This window comes from Heterocephalus glaber, unplaced genomic scaffold, assembly GCF_053883595.1.
Source record: "Heterocephalus glaber isolate CG9 unplaced genomic scaffold, H.glaber_assembly_v1.0 deba00001600, whole genome shotgun sequence".
NCBI classification, from domain to species: domain Eukaryota; kingdom Metazoa; phylum Chordata; class Mammalia; order Rodentia; family Bathyergidae; genus Heterocephalus; species Heterocephalus glaber.
In genome coordinates, this window is record NW_028258372.1 from 4,228,529 (window position 1) to 4,244,963 (window position 16,435).

General features: G+C 37.0%; 1 protein-coding gene across 5 annotated transcripts in view; it reads left to right on the top strand.

Moving 5' to 3' along the window:
• Positions 1-16,435, top strand: part of Sdccag8 (SHH signaling and ciliogenesis regulator SDCCAG8) — a 222,144-nt gene that overhangs the window by 132,052 nt on the left and 73,657 nt on the right. For 3 of the 5 annotated variants that reach the window (XM_021265534.2, XM_021265526.2, XM_004853507.4), the window contains exons 14-15: positions 1,741-1,868; positions 4,001-4,109. The exons of the other annotated variants lie outside the window; for them this stretch is intronic. In XM_021265534.2, coding sequence (XP_021121193.1) covers positions 1,741-1,868; positions 4,001-4,109 — 237 coding nt within the window. The remainder of the gene's footprint in view (positions 1-1,740; positions 1,869-4,000; positions 4,110-16,435) is intronic. 5 annotated transcript variants of the gene reach the window in all.

The window sequence follows — 16,435 nt, forward strand, 5'->3', positions numbered from 1 at the left end:
CTCTTGTTTCACTTAAAGGCTGCCCCCTTTAATGGTAAGGGTATAAGAACTTTCAGCCATTCAACATTCGGTGCCCACTTTCTGCGTGCCAAGTGCTGACCTGAGCTCAGGGTAGAAAGAGACAAAGGTGACAAAAGGAAGCAGGCATGTGAACCAAGAACTAAGCAGGATCAAGGGTGTCTTATGGGGTATATATAACATATATTGAGGTCATGGAGGGAAGAATAGTTAATTCAGAAGATGAGGGCCAGAGAAGGGAAGAGAGTGGAACTAGTTCCCTGAAGAAATAGTATCCATCATGCAGGGGATTGGATGATGGGCAGGGGGCATTCCAGGAGAGGAGGAAACATGTGCAATGATCTATAGCCAGAAATGAGTGGGGTGGTGGGGGAGGCAAAAACTAGCCTCGTCTGACTCTCCATTTGTTGCAATATACTAGTTTGGAACTAAGTGTGAGACGAGACCTTGGCCCACATCCAGGGGGTGTTGTTGTTAGAACAACCAGAAGGGACCTTATTTCACATTTAGTGTGGACCCCTGATGATTCCATTTGAGTGAGGTGTGGGTGTATTTTCATTCTAGAGTTTTACACTACAACGTTACCACATGCATTGACCAAATTCAATACAAGCTTTCCTTATGTTGCTTTATAATTAGAAACCAGTGAATTGAAGTTCCACAGCGGTACATAGACTGGTAGTGATAGCTTTATGGAATTGTTTATTTTTAGTTTGGCAAAGGCTAGGCAGTAAATATCTCAATTAGTAAACTAAAGCAGCATGGTTGAGAAATGCCCACAAGGAGATCAGGAGTTAGAAAAAACTTAAGTCATATAATTGAAGGAAACCCTCATAGCACTTACTTCAGATCCTGTGTGTGTGTGTGTGTGTGTGTGTGTGTGTGTGTCTGTGTGTCTGTGTGTGTCTGTGTGTGCATGGGTGGCACAGATGCAATGTCAGTACCCATGGTACTGCCAGCAAGGAAGTCTTTTGTACGGCTCAGGTTCTGATTGCTTGGGAAGTGCTCTCTTTAGGAGTCACTGGGATTGGATAATGGCCTAATGAATGGGTCAACATCCTATTGCAGTAGGATGGGATGTCATCTTTGACTATAGAAGCTTTTCAGCATGACCCAAGAAATATTTTCTTATGAAGTGCTAAGGAAAGTTATACATTTTCATTCTTCTGTTCACATTATGTGTGAAAGTATTTAATGAAAATATGCATGTGACCCTGCAGAATTTACTGGCCTCTAGAGAGTCTCCTACACTACATGTGAGATTCCATTTTAAATTTCAGAGGAAATCCATAAGTGACCTACAAAGCCTAAACTTTAAGAATGTAAGTTTTACTTAAACTAGGAATTAAGTCATGTTCTTTGTAGAATTCCAAGATCTTATTGACCATTTAGAAGATGAAAGATTAATTGGTAGCACAAAACAGAAAGAAATGTTACAGAAAAAAGGGTATGTGTGCTTTAAAGTTACAAAATATCACTGTTCACCAGTCCTGAATTTTTAATTTTTACTTCATTTGGACTCATGGCATGTATTTAAAAGTGTAAGAAAAGTCCTTGGGATTTTTCCTCTCCTGGGGTTGGAGGCTGGATCCATGCAAAGATTGTTCTCTTCTTATGCTTAACAATTTAGTACCCATCAGCTCTCTGTGATCCGTAGGGAAAATGATGGAGGTTTGTGCATCTGCAGATTACATTTCTGTATATCTCCTCTCTGTTTCGCAGACTGGAAAAAGATAGCATTCAGCAGAGCTTTAGCAATGAAGCAAAGGCCCAAGCCCTTCAGGCCCAGCAAAGAGAGCAGGAGCTGACACAGAAGATAGAGCAAATGGAGGCCCAGCATGACAAAACTGGTAGGTGGTAGGGAAAGATTAGAGCCTGGGCACTCGCTCACAAACCGGGCCCACGCCTTACTGTGAAATGACATCAGGAACACCTGTAACCTTTGGCTGGCCGAAGGGAGCAGATGCTAACTACACCGGAGATTCCGAATTACATATTAGTTAGCGTTTAAAAGAGAAAATGGAAAGTATTGCCCACTGTCTGTTGATTTCAGAGTGCTGCTCTCACATCTGTTGCACCATCTGGATTATGAGTTTATTTACCTGTGTTCAAGAAACGTAAAGCTGAGAGAGACCACAACAAAGTAGAAAAACAAAGGGCTTGTTTTTGGCTGGGTTTTCAGGCACACATGTTATATAAAGAAAATAGCATCAGAAGCTCTGCGGGAAATGCTCTGAGCTTACAGTTAGAGTCTCCTGAATAGCATTGAACAGTTCCCACAGTACACACATTATAGCTACTCTAAAAGCCTAATGAGTTTGCTTCAGCATCCAAACTGGAGAAAAGCTTTAGCCATTAATCGGTTCTTAATTCACTGTCGCAGCTGGATGTAATTCAGTGGCTCCAAATTGATATGTTCCTTTATTTAATCTTTGCAGCTTCGAACATTTTTAGCATTTGTATGATTTCCCCACCTCCCCCAATCCAATCTAGAGTGATGTTTAATCCTTTGCATTCTTCAAGTTCTCACAACTGCTGTTAAAATTCACTAATACAAGGCATTGACCACAGCTGGCAGCTTGGCTAAAAATTGCCATCTTTCATCACATTGGCAACTATTCTGCAGACAGAGCTGGCCAGTAACTCTTTACCTTTAATTTGAAAGTAAAATGCACTTTGAAAATAGGCAGTTTGATTTGTTCAGTCAGAGCATTATGTAGTTCCTTTCACTTTTGAGTTGTGTGTTCACAGACAGTGTTAGTCAAAACAAGACAGTGTCAGTCATTATAATTCCACACCACATACTTCACACTGATTGTACTATTAAAACAAGTTTAATTGATCCTGTCTCCTCCAGAAAAATGTTGCTTAATTTTAGTGCCTCGATTTATTTTGCTTTGTATGCTATATGCTTTTTGACAATCAGGTAAAATTGAAAAGGAATAAAGGGCCTATTAAGCCTTATATTTAGAGAGGTAATAGTCACAGTATTTAATGTATATTGTATTTGATGACACAGTAAAAAATTATTTCTTATTTCATAGGTGAAAAATCACTAACATGAAATATATTAAATAATCTATTTACTTATAAAGAAGCAAATTCCATGACTCACAGTTCCCTCTTGCACTTTCAGTAGAGATTTTCTTCTCACGGTATTTGGCCAGAAGAAATGAAAATTTACCAGATTCAGTAGATGATTTTACACTAAAAACGAAGAGAAATACAGGATAAATTATTGTTTGCCCCCATGCTAGCAAGAGCCTCGTGATCAAGAATCTTGGGCAGAATCTGAGCATTACATAAGAGCTTTTAACTGTAAAATCCACCTTATAAACACTTTCGTTTATTTTGCATCTGTGCGTGCGTGTGCGCATGCACACAAACACACACACACACACCCCACCATCTTCAATTTCTTTGACCAGATCTCCACTGAAGCACACACTATTGACAATAAGTTCAAAATTCTAAGAAAAATCATATATTCCACCTTCATAATTAGAGAAGCAGGGGAGGTGCTGGTAAACACTGCTCAAATGTGAAACATAAAGCATGAATTACAGTGTAAAAGAGAATTCCTCGATGATTTCAGTTTTGAATTATCTGGTTGTAAGATTTTTTGACACTGTTTATGGTAAAATTGTCAAAATAAAAATATAATATCTTACATATTACAAAGATATAAGCATCTATGACTCCACTTGAGGTATTTGACAGTTTATGAACATGCTAAACTAAAATGTTGCACCAAGCTGATATGATCAAAAATGTTGCTGCTGTATAATTTTATTATAAAAATAAATGTCTCACAAGATTCTGTGTCTTACCAGAGCCTTTAAATTGGGATACTGAAAGTAATCTAGTGGCTTCTAGGAAATATGTAGTGATCTAAAGCACTTTACTACTTTTTTACGTGTGGAACCATTGCAGAGCTACAGCAATAAACATCTGATGTTGGTGGGGCTATTGTTATTCCTAGAAAATGAACAGTATTCATTGATGACCTCCCAGAATACATTTTTGATAAAGTTAAAGGAAGAGTGCTGTTCATTAGCCAAGAAACTGGAGCAGATCTCTCAAAAAAGCAGGTAGGTAAAGTTATGCAATACTTTCAGAGCACTTTTTGGTTTTCCTTAAAAAACAGCATTCCCAGTGTTATAAACTAATGTTAAAATTAGTTATCTATTGATATGTTTCCTGTGAAAATATTTTCTCTGTATGGATATTTTCTTTATTGTCTGTACAAACACTTTGATATTTTTCATAGTTATGTACTCATACTATTATTTGACTGCTTTAATGTTTAGGATCAAAAATTATGACATTTCAGAAAACAAAGGTTAAGGTGGCAGTTAGTCTATAAAGAACACAGTAAGTCAAACAGTTTTAAAATCTTTGTTTGGTATAGTTAACACTATAGATTTTAATCCATTATCACAGTCCTCTCTGAACACACAAAAGTTATCTTCAGACCAAATAATTAGGGAAATTAAAGAGATATCGGTGCTTGATACACATTAGCTAATTCTCACAACAGCTTGAGACAGGAATTCTTATCTTCTTTTACTGATAAGGAAACCAAAATAGCTGGTCTAAATAACTGGTGAATCAGAGAACTAAGGTTCTCACCTAAGCATTTCTGGTTCTAATGTCAACAGTCTTTACAATAACTACAATATTTTATATCTACTGTTACGAAAAATTCAGGCTGGCCAGACATGGTGGCATACACCTGTGATCTCAGCTACTCAGGCGGCTGACATAGGAGGACTACTTAGGTCTAGGAGTTTGAGCCCAGCCTGAGCAACACAGGGAGATTTTTTCTCTTAAAAAGAAAAGAAGAGAGACAGGATGGGGGAGAAAAAAGAAAAAGAAAGACAAGGAGAAGGGAAAAGGAGGAGAAAGAAAAGGAAGAGGAAGAGGGAGAAGGAGGAGGAGGAGGATAAAGGGTGGGAAGGAAGGAACGAGGGAAAGAAAGAATAGAGAATTCAGGCCACAGTGGCAATGATGAGAACTGTAAGGAAGGAAAAAATTAACCTTTAAATTTGTTTGAAGCTGGCTTACTTGGCATATAATAACTAACCTGAGAACCAAGGTTAACCTGTACTATGTGCCGCTGGGCCCTCTTTTCCTCCTATAGATCTAACCTCCTCTAGATCCTCCTCTAGAACTTATTCTATACAGGTCTAGTGAAAATGCCCCACAACATCAGCATCTCTCCAGCTTTTCTTGCTTATGATTCCTCTAGCTCCTGACCACTACTTTACAAGTTGAATGTTGTGTTCCTTTATATCTGACACATGACATCAATACATATTTATTGAGTGATGAATGAATGAATGAATGAATGAAACAAACTGACTTCTGTCGTCTGTCAGCCTGTTCCCTAATTGTGACAGGCAATGTGTAGGAACAAACATTTTGCAATTCAAAAAGAATTAGGTTTGAATCTTGGTTTGCCACTTCACTATGTAACCTGGGGTACATTGCCTGATCTCCCCAAACCTCAGTTTCTCCATCTGTAAAAATGTTTTTAAAACCATGTTGCAGGATTGTTATGGGAATGAGAACTGTATATGTAGAAAAACAGACATACCTCCATGCCTGCATCTACCAGTGTCCCTGGGTATCTGTGGGCTGTTGGCCTCAGAACCCTCATGGATTCCAAAGTATGCAGATGCTCAACTCTTATTTCAAATGGATGCAGAATACACAAATACAAAAGTCCATTGTGTGAAGCACCTGGAACAGCGCTCGACCTGTAGTAACACACGAGCTGCCATTGCTGTCACTGGGGATGTGTCTTTAAGGGTTTTGACTGATCATTTGGCAAACACTTCACCAGACTCCTACTGCCTTTTCCAGGGAAGGTCTGAGTGCCATTTTCCTGATAGACATAAAGTCTATATTACAGTGAAAGCCTTTTGAAGGGCAAAGCAGCATCAGGAAAAGGTGGATCTGGTTACATTGCAGGTCATGCTCTGGCACTTTGCTTGAGAAATCTGATGAATTAAAATGAGCACCTGTTGTAACTACAGGTTGATTCAAAACTAAGGCCTGGGGAGTAGTAAACACTTGATTGAATACTATTTTAAAGTCTTTTAAGATCCCCTAAAGTTTACAAAAGTATACTTGTGTGCCTCACAAGAGAGAAGTAGGTAGGATAAACTGTGATTTTAGGGTTGTTTGCTTTTAATCTATCAATTTGTTTCTCCCTGGCTTCCTAATATAACATTTTTCAGCAACTCATTTATGCCAAATTTATCATTCCACTTTGATGTTACTATTTGCTTTGAAACCACCTATAAAACTTGAAGGGCTTAGAGTGTTTCTTTTTCAATAAAAATTATAACAGCAGTAAGCCCTGCAGAAGCCCTCCCAGAGTGTGCTTCTACATTCCCTGTACCAAACTTTTAGGATAAATAACTTTCCTTTTGCTTTGAACTGTGGAAAATGTTCTAAAGTTTGGTCATTGTGGCAACTCAGTCTCCAAAATAATTACCTAATCTGTATGGTAACCATGGTCCAGATTTTCCTCAGAGTACCACAGTACAATTTTCCCTGAAAGCAGGTGTATTTGTTTTACATTGATCAATAATTTAAAACATGTATTTTTTTTCTTTCCTTTCCTTAGTAGTAACATTTCTCTAAGACTTTTGTGTTATTCAAAATGCCACACTAACCAAATGGACTCCTACTATTTAAAATCAGCTTTTTTATGCACAGATCTAGTCACTTGACTAGAGCCCATGCAGAATCACTAGGGAAGCTGACAGCCTGGGCTCGGCTCACCATGCCCAGATCCTCATCCTCTCTGCCCACCCTCCTGCTAGGCTGCTCTCTGAAAACGTTTTGAAGTGGTACCTCTGTGTGTGTGTCTGTTGTACGTGTTTTCTCCCCAAGTAGACCGTAGTCGCATTGTGACAGTGAGTATCGCTTCTGTTCTCTGGAAGCCTCCATAGCGATTAGCACCGTTCTCACTGCCACTGTGTATTCCATGCTGTGCATGGAGTGGTGTCTGCAACCCCAGGCCTTGTGAATGGCATGTCCCATTTTAAAACTCAAAGTGAAATGCCGATTCTGTGCATTTTTATAGCTTGTTTTTGACCATCAGGCAAGAGAATTAATTCCATTTTGCTTTTAATTGGCACCAGGCAGACATTCTGGCTGATTTAAGTTGAAGCACAGATAAACTTCAGCTCACCCTTCCGTCTGTGTTCCCCAGTACTCTGAGAGCTTATTGTGGTTAGGAGGCTGGTTTTGAGGGAGGTAAATAGAGATATTTAAATATCTTCGGTACAACTATGATTTTTCTCTATGAAAGTAAAGGAAATGTCCCCTCTCCCCAGGCACTTAGATGAATCAGCAGTAAAATAGCAGTGCGATTTGCAGTGTGATCTAAAACCTGGCCTGGGGAGAGCTCAAAAGGTTGGGCGCTGGCTGAGAGTGAGTCCCTGCCAGCATCGGAGTGGAGATCCTATGTGCTGGAGATCAAGTATGTGCGAAGTCTTAGCCTTTCTCCACCTGCGCACTGAAAGAGCAGGATAGAGCACAGAACCGGGTCTGCGTGGTTTTGCTTCTCTTCTTTCTTTTCCGTCATTGTCACTTTCTGGGTTGCTAGGCTTGTGGATTGATGTCTAACACTGCCCATTGTGTATTTGTGATTTGCGTTTTGTAATTAAGAGGAACAATGGGAGTCCATGGGGTCTCGTTATATATAATGGTTGGTTTAATTTGTTTCACTTCTATCTTGTTAATTGTAAATTGATCATTAAGATTTGAATTCTAATCTGACACCAGAGTTGTGAGTATTCAAGCTAGAGCAATGATCCTGGTTTTAATCACTGATGATGAGAAACAAATTTTATAATTTTGGTACATATTGCAGTTCATATATTTTAACACTGTATTTTATGGTGTTATAAATATTGTTAAATGACTTTTAGTGTAGTTTTACTGTGTGGACTATAATGTATAAATTATATTACTGTTTTGGCAACAGTAGGTATCCAACTGTGTGAGTTTAATTGAAGTAAAGAATACACACCCGGTTGAACTGTATTTTTTCCCCTGCATGTTTAGATGATATTAGTTTGGGATACTACAAAAATTATGTTCTGTAAAAGGAGGATTATATTGGCCTTCTGCTAATTGTTACCAAAAGTCAAAACAGAATCTAAAAGAATTAAAAATTAAGGTGTCATATTTTTCCTTTAAAAGCAATTATTGTAATCTGAATTATAGTAGTAAAGCATCTTCTATTTCATGCAAATGCAATTGCACAATGTAACGGGTATATAAAAATGCAAGGAAAAATCCATCCTTCTGTAAAGCCAGATAATACCTAAATTTTCTATGAAAATGGATTAGAGTCAATTATCCTTTTATATGAGACTAGGACAGTCACGCCACAAATATATCTCAAAATTAACATAGAAACTTGTAAGTTTATTTTTTTTTGAACTTTGCAAATCAGTTGTTCCGTAACTATATCTTGAGCTCTACACAGGTAAAGGACAAAATGGAAGTTAGTAGGAAAATTACCACTAAAAATAAAGAAAACTATGCAAAGCAGAAAAAGATTGTTACAGTAACACTTGATAGCAATGTGCACTTTACAAACAGCATTTATATTTTTTTGATTATCTAAGACATCTTCAAGGTTGAGAATTTGGAAAATACAAAAAAGAATTAAGGAAAAAATTCCTGTGGCATTACCATCCAGAGATGACTATTGGTACCTTTTAACATATTTCCTTTGAGTCATCTTCCATATGTATGTAAATGTATTATGTGCACAGACATTTATGTGATGATTGAGGCTATGATAGAGTTTTGCATCTGCTTTTTACTTAATATCTCATTAATGAACATTTTTCTACATCAGTAAACACTCTGGAAATAAAATTTAATTGAATCATCTGTATGCATAATAATTCATTAGACATTTAAGATGTTTCCAATTTTTAAGTTTTATGAACACTATAACTATCGCTGTACAGAAATCTGAATTTTTGTTAATTCCCTTAGTCATCTAAAAAAGAATTGCTGGTCCAAAGATTATGAATCCTTATAAGGGTATTACTGTGTTTTAGTTACTTAAGTATTATACTAAGTTCTATTCACTATATATGTGACATTAAAAAGTGAGAGATTTAAAAACACGTGAGAGGCAGTATTATGTAGTGGGTGAACCTACACCTTTAGAGTTGGAAAGACTAGCTAACACCATTTGGGTAACCTTAGGCAAATCATTAAACTTCATATTTACCTCACAGAGAAAAGGAAATAAACAATTATCTTCTCAGTTAACTGAGCTCATTAAAGTAAAGGATGGATTCCACTATTTGGTATAGAGTCAACATGCAAAAAATATCTGACAGTATTATCTGGTTTTATGATGCATTTCTTTGAATAATATTGAAACTGAATATTTTACAAATATTTATTGAACACTTCTGTTTCTTCTTCTGCAAATATTTTTCATGTCTTTTGTACTTCTCTGAATTGTAATTATGTTGAAGTGGTATTAGCAGTTTAATGATGCTTGGCATTTTTGTCTTATTTTTTGTAAATATTTTCCTAATTATCTATACTTTTTTTGTGTGTTAAATTCTTTTATTGGTACATTGTAGGTATACAACACAATTACATTTCTCATTGGGAATTGTACCTTTATATAATGCATCTTGGTTCTTATTTTTTCCCCATTCCTAGCCCTCCCTTCACGCCCTCCACCCTTCCCTATTTACAAAGACTTTATTTCCATTTTTTCCATTTCTCATCATTTTTTCCTTTCCCTTCTTTCCTTTTCCCTGTGCTTCCCACTACCCCTACCCCTTTGGACCTTTTATTCCTATTTTACATTATCGACTATTCATTCTAACCATTGGTACATTTTAGGTATACAATATAATGACATTCATCATTGGAAAATTGTGCCTTTACATAGTCTCTCTTGGTTCTTATTTTTCACCCTTGCCCAGCCCTCCCTTCAACCCCTCCAGTCCTCCCTATTTACAAAGATTTTGTTCCTATTTTTCCATTTTCTCATATTAATCCCATTCCCTTCTATCCTTTCCCCTAGTCCTCCCACTTCCTTCCCCTTTGCCCCTTTTCTTCCTATTTCACATTACCTATTATACATTTCGTCCTTATTTACACTTTCAGTTTCTCACACCAGAGAAACTATTCGGTATTTACACATGTGTGTCCTATTTATTTCACTTAAGAGTATTGCTTCAATGTGCATCCACTTAGCTATAAATGTCTCTAATTTCTCATTTTTTATGGCTGAGTAGTACTCCATTTTATTAAAAAAACACATTTTCTTGATCCAGTCTCCAGTTGATGGGCATTTGGGCTGTTTCCAAGTTTTAGCTATCACAAACTGCGCTGCTATGAACATTGGCGCACATATATCACTGTGGTATGATTCTTTGAATTCTTTGGGGAAGATCCCCAGCAGTGGAATAGCGGGGTCAAATGGGATTTCCAGTCCTAGTTCTTTCAGGTATCTCCATACTGATTTCCACAGTGGTTGCACCAGTCTACACTCCCACCAGCAGTGGAGCAGGGTTCCTCTTTCCCCACAGCCCCACCAGCATTTGTTATTGGTTGATTTCATGATAGCAGCCATTCTTTCAGAGTGAAGTGGAATCTCAGCGTTGTTTTCATTTGCATCTCTCCAATGACCAGTGATGTTGAACATTTTTTCATGTATTTATTTGCTATTTCTCCTTCTTTGTGTGAGAAATGTCTGTTCATTTCAGATGCCCATTTTTGGATTGGGTCTTTAAATTTGGGAGGTCTGATCAAAACCAACAAATAGGTTTACTTCAAATTAGAAGTTCCTGCACAGCAAAGGAAACAATCAACAGTGTGAAAAGATAACCTACAAAACGGGAAAAAAGTTTTGGCAGTTACTCTTTGGATAGAGGACAAATATCTAGAATGTATAAAGAATTTTTTTAAAACTTAACCCTCATAAAACAAATGATCCAGTCAAAAACTGGAGATAGGAAGGGGTCCTGGGGATGGGAGGAGACAGGAGTGTGGGAAGGAGAAATGAAAGTTCTTTATAGATTCGAGATAGTAGACCTTTGTCTGAGGAAGAGCAGGTGAAGATTTTTTCCCACATTGTGAGTTGCCTCTTCACACTGCTGGTGGTTTCTCTTGCTGTGCAGAAGCCTTTTAATAAGAAGAGATCCCATTTGTTGATTGTTTGTGCTAGTTCACAGGCAACTGAGGTTTTGTTCATAAAATCTTTTCCTACACCGATGTCTTCAAGGGTTCTACCTAACCTCTGTTCCAACTGGTTCAGAGTTTCTATTTTAATATTTAGATCTTGAATCCATTTTGATTTTAGCTTAGTGCATGGTGAGAGATACAGGTCTAGTTTTAATCTTTGGCAAGTTGAAGCCCAATTTTTCCAGCACCATTTATTAAAGAGGCTATCTTTCCTCCAGTGAGGGTGTTTGCCTCCTTTGTCAAAGATGAGATCGCTGAGTGTGTCTGGCGTTGTTTCTGCATCTTCTAATCTATTCCACTGGTCCTCAAGCCTGTTTCTTTGCCCGTACCATGGTGTTTTTATCACAGTAGCTTTGTAGTAGAGTTGCAGGTTGGGGATTGTGATACCCCCTGCCATGTCTCTGTTACCTAGAATTGCTTTTGCTATTCTGGGTCTCTTCTTGTTCCAAATGAATTTTTGTATTGTTTTCTCAAGGTCTATGAAGTATGCTGCTGGGATCTCAATTGGAATTGCATTAAATCTATATAGCAGTTCTGGAAGTATGTCCATTTTCACTCTATTAATCCTTCCTACCCAGGAGCAGGGGATGTCTGTCCATTTTCTGATATCATCTTCAATCTCTCTTTTCAGGGTGCCATAGTTTTCAGAGAAGAGGTCTTTGATTTCTTTTGTTAGGATGATTCCTAGGTATTTCAGTTTTTTGGATGCTATTGTGAAAGGAATTATTTGTCCTATTACTCTCTCAGTGAGTCTGTCATTGGTGTAGAGGAAAGCTATTGATTTTTGTGTGTTGACCTTGTAACCAGCTACTTGACTGAATTTGGTTATTAAGTCTAGAAGACTTTTGGTGGAGTTCTTGGGGTCTTCTATATAGAATATCATGTCATCTGCAAATAATGACAATTTGACTTCTTCATTACCTATCTTTATTCCTTTTATTTCTTCCTCTTGTCTAATTGCTGTGGCTAATGTTGCCAGAACTATATTGAACAAGAGTGGTGACAGTGGACATCCTTGTCTTGTTCCTGATTTTAGTGTGAAGGATTTCAGTTTGTGACCATTTAGTATGATATTGGCTGTTGGTTTTCCATAGATGGCGTCTATCAGTTTGAGGTAGACACCATCTATTCCAATTTTGTGTAGGGTTTTTATCATAAATGCATGTTGGATTTAGCCAAATGCTTTTTCTGCATCTATGGAGATAACCATATGGTTTTTGTCCTTGACTCTATTGATATAGTGTATTACATTAATTGATTTTCGTATATTGAACCATCCCTGCATCCCTGGGATGAATCCCACTTGATCAGGGTGTATGATCTTCTTGATGATCTTCTGCATTCTGTTTGTCAGTATCTTATTAAGGATTTTTGCATCTATGTTCACTAGTGAGATTGGCCTATAGTTCTCTTTTTCAGTTGGGTCTTTCTCTGCTTTGGGGATCAAGGTGATGCTTGCTTCCAGGAATGAATTTGGGAGTATTGCTTCCCTTTCAATTTCATTGAAGAGTTGAAAGAGTAGGGGCAGCAGTTCCTCTCTAAATGTCTTGTAGAATTCAGCAGTGAAGCCACCAGGACCTGGGCTTTTCTTAGTTGATAAGTTTTTAATTACATTGTCAATTTCATTGGTTGATATTGGGTTGTTCAGAATTTTTAGGTCTTCTTCGTTCAACTTTGGTAATTCATATGTATCTAGGAATCTGTCCATTTCTTCTGTGTTGTCCATCTTATTGGCACATAGGTTCTGGAAGTAGGTATTGATGATCCTCTGGATTTCTGCTGGGTCTGTTGTAATTTCACCCTTTTCATTCCTAATTGCATGGATTTGGGCCTTTTCTTTCCTTTTTCTGACAAGGTTGTCTAAAGGTTTGTCAATTTTGTTTATTCTTTCAAAGAACCAACTCTTGGCTTCATTGATTTTTTTGTATCGTTCTCTTAGTCTCCATTGCATTGATTTCTCCTCTGATCTTTATAATTTCCTCCCTTGTATGAGCTTTGGGGTTGTCCTGCTCTTCTTTTCCTAGAAGCTTGAGGTTCAGCATCAGGTTGTTTAATTGGGCTTGTTCTGTTTTCCTAATATGCGTATTCACTGCTATGAATTTCCCTCATAAGACTGCTTTCATTGTGTCCCATAGATTCCAATATGTTGTATTGTCATTGTCATTTAATTGAAGGAACTGTCTGATTTCTTCTTTAATTTCCTCTGTGACCCATTGGTTATTCAGAAGTGTGTTGTTCAATTTCCACGTGTTTATGAAATTTTTTGAGTTTCTTTTGCTATGGATCTCCAATTTCATTGCACTATGGTCTGATAATATACAGGGGATAACTTCAATTCCTTTGCACTTACTTAAACATGTTCTATGTGTGAGTATGTGGTCTATTTTGAAGAATGACCCATGTGCAGCTGAGAAGAATGTGTATTCTGAGTTTGTGGGGTGGAAGATTCTGTAAACATCTGTTAAATTCATTTGTTCAAGAGTTCAACTGAGTTCTAGTATTTCATTACTTATTTTTAGTCTAGTTGATCTATCTTTTTGTGACAGTGGGGTGTTGAGGTCCCCCACTACAACTGTATTAGTGCATATATGACTTTTCATGTCCGTTAGTATTTGTTTTATATAGTTGGGTGCACTAGTGTTTGGTGCATAGATAATTATGATTGTCATCTCTTCCTCTTGGATTCTTCCCTTTACGAGGATGTAGTGTCCTTCTTTGTCTCTCTTAATCAGTGTTGGTTTGAAATCTACTTGATCTGCCAAGAGGATAGCTACTCCTGCTTTTTTTCGGGTTCCTGTCACATGCAGTATTGTTTTCCACCCTTTAACTTTCAGTCTGTGAGTTTCCTTTTGAATTAAGTGTGTTTCTTGTATGCAGCATATTGTTGGATTTTGCTTCTTGACCCATTCTGCCAGTCTATTTCTTTTGATTGGTGAATTGAGACCATTAACGTTGATGGTTATAACTGAAACATATTGACTTGTCATTGCCATGACTTTTTCTTTTTGTTGGGTTCTCCCCCTTTACATTTAATTTCTTGTCATGCCAGATGGGTTCATTCTGCTTTGCTTCCTGGGGTTGTGATCCTCATATAATGTTCCCAGGCTATTGTGTAAAATTCTTTAGAGTGCTGGTTTGGTATTCATGAAGTTCCTAAGGTGCTCTTTGTCATGAAAGTATCTTATTTCTCCTTCCATTTTGAAAGATAGTTTTGCAGGGTACATCAATCTGGGTTGGAGGTTGTTTTCTTTTAGGGCTTGGAATATGTCACTCCAAGCTCTTCTTGCCTTGAGGGTTTGTATTGAGAAGTCTGCTGTGATTCTGATGGGCTTTCCTTTGTATGTGATTTGTTTCTTTTCTCTAACTGCTTGGAGAACTTTGTTCTTCTGTTGTGTTTCTGGAATCTTAACAATTATATGCCTATGTGTAGATTTTTTTTGATCAAGGCTATTTGGAGTCCTATATGCCTCACTTATCTGTATGTCAAGCTCTTTTCCCCTGCTTGGGAAGTTTTCTGCCATTATTTCTGTGAAGAGTTTTTTTGTATGTCATCTCCACTCTCTCCTGTTTCTTCATTGAGCCCAATCAGTCTTATGTTATTCTTTTTTGCATCATCTAGCACCTGCTGGATTGCTTTCTCATGTTCCCTTATAATTTTGAAGCAATTTTTCTTTTCCTGGTCACTAATTGCAATCTTATCTTCTATATCTGAAATTCTGTCCTCACACTGGCTCATTCTGCTGTGTAGACTTTCAATGGAGTTTTTCATGTCCTGGAAATCTATTTGCATCTGTTTTATGGATTCCATTTGTTTCTTATGTTCCTCAGCTCCTCTCTAGATTTATTAATCATGTCTTGCACTAAGGGCACAATTTCTCCTGTTATCTGAGAAATTATTTCTGATTTCATTTTTTCCAGATCCCCTTTTGTTGCCAGTTCAGTGGGTCCAGGTGGTTGAGTATCAGAGTGTTCCATCTCATTTCCCTTTGTGGTTGCTGTAGGTGATCTGGAAGTCTGGTTTTGAGACTTATTTACGTGTTTTCTCATTTCGACTGGGGCGGGGGGCTGTTAGCACCTGCACGGATTACCTCCTTTGAGGTGGGTGAGGTGGGACAGGGGCCGGGAGCAGTGGTAGGGATGGTGACCCAAAAGCCCTTTCCTGTGGGCTGGGAGCAGGTACAGACCTGCCTGTCTGCAGCGGGCTGATTCGGCGTGTGTTCCGCGTGACTCTATATTCTTAAAATTAATATCTTTAGTTTTAGAAGTTTTGTGTTCACAGAAAAGTTAAGTAAATGTACAGAGAATTCTTATATATCCCATTTCAACCAATTTTCTCAACTGTCAATATTTACATTTTTTGTTTTATTAAACATTTAAAAAAATAAAAATAACTAAAGAATATATCCATTGTAAAAATTCCTAAAATACGAAATAGAATGGATAAATAAAATGGCAAATATTCCTAATCCTGCCATCCAGAAATAATTGATATTAATATTTGGTGTGAATATTAAAAGATGTTTAAATTATAAAATGGAATCATACTATACATGCTAATTTTTAATGTTTCTCCTTACTCAACAATGCCATATCTTTAAAGCAATAAATTACACTCATAGAGAGCCTCATAATCATAACACTATCTTGATCTCCCATTATAGAAGATAATCAGTTTCCTCTTGATAGATTTCTGGTTTAACTTTCCAGATATTGAGCTGCAAACCAAGCTTTTTTTTTTTTTTAGAAATAGTGCTACAATGAATATCCTCATACAAATCTGTTTTTTCAAGAACTGTATAAGATTTTTATGTGTAAAAGTTTTATATTTTCATACTGTAGAATCTTTTTTCTTTTGTGATATTTTTCCTTTAAAAAACACATTTTTGCTTGGAAAGTTCCTGACAACAAATAAATGTTCTGTGTTTTTTCCTTATCTAACTTAAAGGTATTTTTTTCTTCTTTTGGAATTTATTTTAATGTATAATGTAATAAAAGATACTAATTTTGGAAGGAGTACTAACTTAAAATTTTATTATAACTGCTTCTAAACTTTTTTACATTATATGTGACTTTGAAAGGAAACACAGAAATTATTAATTCACTTAGAATATTTCAAATATGAATACATTCTTATTAAGAGAAGCAAATGTGGATGAGTACTTGA